At 32.2% G+C, this 8,762-nt stretch overlaps 1 protein-coding gene across 1 annotated transcript in view; it reads right to left on the minus strand.

Moving 5' to 3' along the window:
• Positions 1-382: 382 nt before the first annotated feature.
• The window catches only part of LOC144957966 (clathrin heavy chain linker domain-containing protein 1-like), a 13,647-nt gene continuing 5,267 nt past the window's right edge, over positions 383-8,762 (minus strand). Inside the window, exons 6-10 of the mRNA XM_078889533.1 lie at positions 6,010-6,222; positions 5,420-5,594; positions 3,582-3,871; positions 2,806-2,916; positions 383-1,971 (exon numbers count right to left, since the gene is read on the minus strand). Of these exons, the coding sequence (XP_078745659.1) occupies positions 410-1,971; positions 2,806-2,916; positions 3,582-3,871; positions 5,420-5,594; positions 6,010-6,222 (2,351 nt within the window). The 3' untranslated portion in view covers positions 383-409. The remainder of the gene's footprint in view (positions 1,972-2,805; positions 2,917-3,581; positions 3,872-5,419; positions 5,595-6,009; positions 6,223-8,762) is intronic.

The raw sequence follows: 8,762 nt of genomic DNA on the forward strand, positions 1-8,762 counted from the left end.
TAAGCAATTTCAATGTGCTGTGGAACGCAAGGAACAGGCAAGTAGAAAAAAGAAAGAAAGAAAGAAAACCCTCTCCAGTCAAATCAACATGAAAAGACATCATCCACATTTGATTATTTAGATCACATTTTATTATGCAGTGAAGTTTAGAATGATATGCTAATAAACATTTTGTAATATGAAGTTCCTGGTAAAAAAAATATTAATAGAATAATAATAATAATAATAATAATAATAATAATAATAATAATAATAAATAATAATAATAATAATATATAATAATAATAATAACAATAATAACAACAATAAAAATAATAGTGTTAATAATAACAAAAAATAATAACAGCAGTAACAACAAAAAATAACATTTATTTCTTGTAACTTTTTTCTTTATGATATGCTTTTATTCCTAAATTTGGTCTTCCTCTCTTTTTGTTTCTGTTGTCAAATCTTGCATAATTTCAACGTCTGCAGTATCACATATTTCATTATCTTCTTTGCCATTCTTTTCCTCATCAGCAAATGTGATTCTTCTCGAATTGCTCATATCAATATGGTCAAATTCCTTCTTCTCCTCTTCACCAAACTCATCTTGAGCACAATCAACACCATTATCATCAGATTTCACGATTGGAGAATTACTGTCATTGATTTTGTCACCATTTTGGTCAGCAATCCTAATCTCATCACTATCATCTTTGACAACATCATCAACAAACTTGACTCTGGGTGAACTACTTTTATCAACTTCCCCAATATTACTAGTCTGTTCATTATCACCATCAAGACCATCGTTTGTACTTTCAAGTTCAGGCTTTGTGTTTTTCCCAAGACTATTTTCAACATCTGGCATCGATTCTTTCAATTCACTGTCTTCTATTGCACTTTCTTTTATCTCAAGAGCCATATGTATTTCAGTTTTCAATCCTACTTCCTCATTTGTACTAATTTCCTCTGTGGGAATGGCTTCTATAGCCCCTATTTCATTCAAATTTGTATGTGACTCCTCTAACACATCCTCTGCTGCAATTTCAAATTTTACATTTAAATTATTTGTTTCATTTGATTGTTCATTTACATTTTTCTGCTGTTCACTTTGCTCTTCCTGATTTTCGAAACAAACTCTGTTTTCTACTTCCACTGATTTAATTTCAGCCTCCGAGTCACCTTGACTGTCATTTGCCTGACCAATAATTTGGGTTGCATCATCATTAAATTCAACTGACCTCTCTCCTTCTCTGTCTGCTCTTTTCATGTCAGTGCTGTTTAATGTTAAATTCATTCGAACTCTTCTTCTCCCAGCACTCCTTTCTTTACCACTGCCATTGCCTTCATTATCATCAACATCATCATCATCGTCGTCATCGTTGCTTTGATCTTTAGCAGCTGCTGTGCCACCTTTCTTCCTTGAAATTTTCATTACTCGTTTTCTAACAACAGGTGGGCTTTTCCTTGGCGTACACTCTGATGAACTTGGATCTTGTTCATGTTGTTTTTCATGATGTCTCTTCTTTAGAATAGACTCCTTTACAGCCACTTGTCCATGCCGCCTTCCGATTTCAGGGCTTGTCTCTCGAGATGAATGGTCTATAGAAGTATTTGTATCATCTCGAGATCTTGATGACAAACCAATACTGGATTCTTTAGCATCATCATCGAGTTTTGCAACATCATCATCATCATCATTATCACAATTATCCACTTTGTTTGAATCCTTCCCTTTCTCGTCATCATTCTTGTCCATCTCTATATCCTCAGGAAAAGAGATGCCTCCTTTCTTTTTGTCCACTTTTTCAGCCTTCCATGCTTGTTGTACAATGTCTACAACGAAGGTCATAGCTAAGAGTTGGTACAGTGAATCCTGAAAGCCAGCAATGCTTAACATTTCAAGCACAACCATCCACTGATCTTGGGTAGTAGCTGTGTCTTGCATCACAGCAGACTGAAGACTCAACAATGTGGTGGTAGCATCTGTTAAATGAGACAGACAAATCAAAAAATAGTCATGCACTAACCCTGATCAGATAAAGGGAGAAATAAAGCCGAAGCTAACATCTGTCCTATGATATCAAAGCTTTAAATATTTTTTCATAATCTATAAGAAAGTTGTGTTTGGATTTTGCGCTGGAGGCTGACATCACCAATAAATGAAGGTAATAATGTAAAATAAATATATAATATATTACACTTCATTACAAAAAATAAAATAATCTTATCAACATGAATTTCAATGATTTTAAAGTCTAAACCCAATTTCAATGCAACACCCAGATTTTGGTTCTTGGTTGAAATTTAAATCCAATATAATAGGTTTTGATGCACGATGCATGTCTGCCCATTATGAAAATGTTCATTTTATACAAATGATAAGCATGTGAACGCCAACATGCTTCTGGAGACAATCTTTTAATTATGTAATTTAGTAGATTTCTACATTCGTAAATTGACCGGGGGAAAACTTTACTTTTATGTGTCTGTTCTTGTGTAAGGTCTAGTGAGTTTTCAGTTACGTCGTGTCGGTTTATTGTGAAAAAAATATGTTTTATTGTGATTTGAAGAATGGAGGGATTGTATTGTTTTGATTTACAATTATATACATCCGTGTAAGTCTTGTTTGCTTTCTCTGTGCCTGAAGATTTTCCATTGTAGTTGGTTCAAGATATTTTTGACAAAACCATCTGTTCTTGGCCAGCAATTTGGAATGAGGAAAAAAACAACACACACACACACGCACACACACACACACACACACACACACACACACACACACACACACACTACGTAGTTTTCCTCGAGTAAACGTACCCCCATCTATTGAGGATGGCTTCAACATCATTTGTATTAGGTTGGACACCATTTCAATTTTCTCCAAACCAACCAAAGCGCTCAAGAGTGATCCAAAATTCAAATCTGGCACTGGAAATAGATAGAATATTTTTTTGACTTAAACAAAAAGAGAAAGTAAAAAACAACACTTTAGAAAACATTGGCTTTATAAAGTATAGCGTAATATCCACTAAAAGAGCATACAATGCTTACAAGGGTACCAAGAGAAATAATGCTGTTACTGGCCAGGTTCTTATTTAACAACTGAGTGTGGTGAGATAATGTGAATTAAGAGCCTTTTTAAAGACTTCACATTGCATCTCCCACAACTAGATTCAACTCTTCCACCTACTTATCACAAGCCAAGTGGATACCACTAGAACACGCAGTCGCACATTGAAATTAAAACATCAAGGTGATTCCTGTGAAATTATACGAGTCCTATTTTTAAAAATAAACCATGCTTCAAACATGATGAAAATAATTATGTCAGACTTATCTTGTAAATGTCATGAATATTTTTTTATTATTATTATTATTATTATTATTATTATTATTATTATTATTATTATTATTATTATTATTATTATTATTATTATTATATTATTATATTATTATTATTATTATTATTATTATTATTATTATCATCATTATTATTATCAAATCTTCGTATAAACATCATTATCATCATCACAGTGAACTGTCATGACAGACAAACAGTTGGCATTATAATATCATTATAAAAAACTACTTACAACATTTACTGCCATTAAAATCTCTCTGCAACAGACCTGTCACAATGCTTTGATTGCAGACTTGCATGAGAATTGTGACAATATTTTCATCGTTGATGCATTGACGAAGTTGGCCATGTTGCAATGCTCCTTGATATTTGCCTTGCTTTAGCATAGTAAGGACGACATCTTGATGACTCTTCAGTCTGGTAAAGACGCTTTGTGCCAATGCCTGACAACCACATTTACATGGAAGGGGGCATGAGCAGTGCTCGGATATGAGCTTGCCCAAGCCCAAAGACTGACTCAGTCTGGATTATACCACCAAAAATAGAAAAAAGAAATATTTAATAACATTCATATTAGACTAAATATTGTGTTTTCCCCACATTCTTTTACACCTATCTTCATATTAAAAATCACAAAAGATGATTGAATTCTACAATTTTTTTCCAAAAAGTGTGGATGAAACAACGTCTTTGTAAAAAGAAAGATTTCTTTTGATTATCAATTCTATAATAAGACCTTTCAAACAATGGCAATTGGAAAATACGCACAAAAGGATATCAAGATTAAAGCAAAATGTTTTCTGAAAAGTGTAGCAATATATCACACAGGACGAAAGAGAAAAATACAAGAAAAAATAATTCAAAACAATCAGCTTGCGTCAACTGGGGATTGTATCTAAGACCTCCCAATAACTGGTCAGATTACACCAAATAGTTGGGATGAGTCAATGTCTTTATTCTTCACAAGAATATGACTTTCCACTGTAAACCCTTTTTTGCATCATTACAAACAAACATTGAACACGAAAAGACTAGGTAGGACAAAGCCATAGAGTATGCCATATTTTGCATGGTAATTCTGAAAACATGTTTCAAGTTTCAAGTTTATTTACTTTTAGGCTTTCGCCAATAATTTACCAAATTTGATGGAAACGTACAAGAGAGAGAAAAAGAAAGAGAAAAAAAAGGTAAATGAGAGTGAAAAATGTGGGGAGGTCCTTCTGTAAGATAAAGATCTGGAAAGATGCGATGAAATAGTATCAGACCTTGTGAAATTTAAGATATTTAATTATAAACGCAAAATGAATAAGAATATGATAGAATCACCATGAGTCATTCTAGATAATAGAACCCAGAAACTTACTTCACAAAATAAACTATCTGCTGTCATTTTGAATGCATACATTTATAACAAAATATATAGTTGAAAACAGATAACAGAAATAAAACAATGATCTTATATGTTAAAGCGGTAAAGCTTTCAAGCTTATTTTCTAATCCAGTGTGATTTTTTTCTGATTATGTAGCTTATATATTAATGTAAATGGTGGGGAATATAAAAACGTGACGAATTTAATAAAATGCAATACACAAAATCCAAGTTATATAATTGAATCATTGCATTTCTTGAAATTAACGATAATTCTAATCAAATTAAGAGAATTTCGTTACCATTCAAATAATCCATTGCAAAGGTAATTCAAAATCGACCTCCAAGACAGCAAATGTTTCTGAATCATTCATTATCTCTAATTGCATTAAAAATATAATTCGATATCATTCCTTTAAACTGTCTTTTAATATAAATTAAAATTAAAAGTTGTGTCTCTTGGTGAACAATCACATAAAACACAGACAAATGAATCTTTATTCCCTATGACCAATGAAGATTGGAATACACTGTCAGTTGATATCATAGTGACAATAAAATATGATTCCTTCACACAATAAGTGGGAGTGTACAAAAAACTGCATAACTTGTACACATGATAGTTCTGGCCGTCAAGACGAGGAGGGAATTCTGGTGAATAGATTCATATAAATGAATCACAGTACATATAGAAATATTACCTGTCTTGGGAAAGCCAGTGATAGGCAAGATCAAGTCTATTTTCATTAAGGCACGCTTCCATGCAGTCCATTGAAAGAGCTTCATTAGGTCTGCTACCTGCTGCTTTGACAGATGACATTATGGAATCACAGAATGCAAGCAGGGGTGACCTGCCCTTGGTTTTAACTTTCACATCTGAAAACAAATAAAACAAACACCCATAGACACACTTTTAAAAAAAATGTTATAATGGCAATCTAAATGGTATAATATTTCAAAGCAAATGGGAGCGCAAAGATCAATTTTGTTACGGAGTGGAAAACACATGTAATGGAATAATTTTTACAACCAGAAATTAATAACAAAATACTTCAATAATACAGAAAGCTAAGAACCATAAACAAGGTAAGCAAACGAGGAGGATGATCCTTTAAATAATGGACACGATGAACTACACTAAAGGAAAGAATGCACAACATTCTGTTCTGAAACTGTTGTGTCCGCTTTTGATAAAGACACAAAGACATTTCTTCAAAAAAACAAAACAACTGATTGTCATCAACCATATTTATCACAAACACTTCAGCTATAAAATAAGACCAATACCAACCTCTAAATTTGGCAAGAGTTGCCTGGGTCCTGAGGATTCCTTTAGGGCTATTGGCAGCATGTACCGCAGCTTCTTCAAATAGGCCGTCTTCAAAAAGCTCATTAAATTTTTCAATATATTCCAGCATCATTTCTGCTTCCTTTTCTTTATTGGGATCGTCATCTTCAAATGTAGCAGTCTGAGCAGAATCGGCCTGCTCTCCTTCCGTCTTTTCTATAAATCCAAAACATGAAAGTTTATAAAAATATTCATGAACAAAATTTTTTAAACTTAAAACCAAGTTTCTTTTTTCGCGAATAAAACCAAGAAAAAAAATTAATAAATAAATAAAATTTTGTGATAGAATCGAAGAATTCTCAGCATATGAAATGGCTTATGAGTCATAATAATGACCAACTTTACATTAACACAATGCAAATCAATAGTCACTTAAGTAAATATAATATATATATATCTATATATATATATATATATATATATATATATATATATATATATATATATATATATATATATATATATATATATATATATGTATGTAACTGACAATGATATACCAAAAAAAAAAAGATAAATAGATAAAATTAGTGCTTTTCAGTAAAAAGAAAACGTTTTATAAAATAATCTAGTAATCTTGACATTCTTCTCATGAGTTGTCGCTAAACCATCTTTTTTCAATTCCATTGCCCTTAATGAAAGCACTGTATGATGAATTTATGTCCATCCATTCTTGGTTGTTGCTACAAAATGTAAGAAATTCCCAAAAGTTTCTTTATCATTTAGCATGCCACTCCATTTCTTTTTTTCATTCCTCTCTTTATTTCTAAAATCGGCACATATCAGTGAGTTTCCTCTGAAAACCCAGCCAAATTCTGTCTTCACCTATATTCGTCTTCCTTGTCAATTTTGTGTGTGTGTGTGGGGGGGGGGGGGGGGGGGGGGGGCGAGGAGGGAATCGTGCAAATCTCCCCCGATCCATTCTGTTTTTACTTTAAGAAACGATGTGTTGCCATATTTTCTTTATATTGAATTTTGCATCCTTAGATAAACTCAATTCCAATTTCATTATTGCTCTCTTACAGCTTTATCACCGATTCTGCCAAAAAAAAATTTGTATTTTATTAAATCTTCCCCCGTTTTTTAAATTTTATTTGCCTATCTATTTTTTTCATTGGCTTGCTAGGTCATGTTTTCATTTAAGGGCACATGAATGCTTCTTAAAAATTCCTCTTATTTACGTTTTTTCATCACTTTTCCACATTGGGCTCAGATACTAAATATTACTTGTAAAATTTTCACCTGTGTTTTAAATTTTATTTGCCTATCTATTTCTTTCAGTGGCTTGCTAGGTCATGTTTTCATTTAAGGGCACAGGAATGCTTCTTAAAAATAAATTCCTCTTATTTACGTTTTTTCATCGCTTTTCCACATTGGGCTCAGATACTAAATATTACTTGTTGAAAATCTAAAATACTTTTTTTTTTGTTATCCTCACCTTTGCTTCGGTCTACCGACCACTTTAAATAAGTAATTATCTATTCCAAAGACATTTTTACTTCAGAAGTTTGTCCTCTTTTTGCAAGAATATTCCAGTGGGTGTTGGGATATTTAAGGCATCTATGATGATACTCTGTTATATTTTTATTCCACTTATATCATAAATTAATTACCTAGGCACTGGCTATTTATAACTTTTAAAGATATGAATCCCATGAACGTCTTAAGAATGTTTTGTGTACCTATGACCTGTTAGTGTAGCTTTGAAGTTTGTATTGAAAAGGAGCCTAGAGCTGTTTGTATATGGAATAGGCGCGGTATAAATGATTTGCATTATCTAATCCACTATCCAATCTGTAATTATCCCGTCCAAAAGCGTTTTATGTTTAACTATTTTGATATTCACAAAGATGTTCTCTTGAAACTTTGCAGGTGACTTGTGAATATGCATTGTCATACCCCTCCATTCTTCTTTCTTTAGTTCATATAAGCATGTGATGGTTTTTACCACATTCAATATCAAATTCTGCCTTATTCATAGAGCATTTTGTGTGTTAAAGTTTTACTTCTACAATACCAGTGATCATTCGTTTAAAACTAGTAATTCTGATTTTAAGTTTTGTTTGCTAATTTCTCATATAATCATTACTAAGTATCAAATGCAAAAGCATTGAAAGTTGATTATAGTCCATGTTATGCCTAAATTATAATTGTCGAAGTTTACACTTTATCTTTATCACTTTTTGATGTAATGGTGGGCCTTGCATTTTGTGAACATTCTCCCTTGATTTATTCATCTACAATTCTTGACAAAGTTGTTGCCTACCTCAGGCCTATTTCTAACTTGTTTCATTTAACTCTCAATAATTACAGGCCGGTGTTGTAATTTAATTTTGTTGTCTAAAACAATGCATAGGTGAGCGCATTTATCAAACTATATACTGCTGTCATGTTGTTTGCCAGCTTAAAAACTGCAAGCCTAATTGTTTTGCCCCTTGTAATATGTTTAGTTTTTCTTTTCTATATAAACCTTTATTTCTGAGTTGGTTCTTTCCCTGCTTGTAGCGAAACGAAAATTTATCCAATCTTAATGAAAACAATGAAAACACTAACATTTTAATAAACTTGTAATAGATCATCGCCTGCAAACAAATTCAATATGCTTTTAAGTAACACCCCTAGGCATAATAAATCAAATATAATTTTTGTTTTGTTTCTGGATTCCACAAAAGAAATCTTTAAGTACCTCGGTCAGG

This window comes from Berghia stephanieae, chromosome 1 (assembly GCF_034508935.2).
Source record: "Berghia stephanieae isolate SIO BIC M18660-M18661 chromosome 1, UCSD_Bste_1.3, whole genome shotgun sequence".
Taxonomy (NCBI): Eukaryota; Metazoa; Mollusca; class Gastropoda; order Nudibranchia; family Aeolidiidae; genus Berghia; species Berghia stephanieae.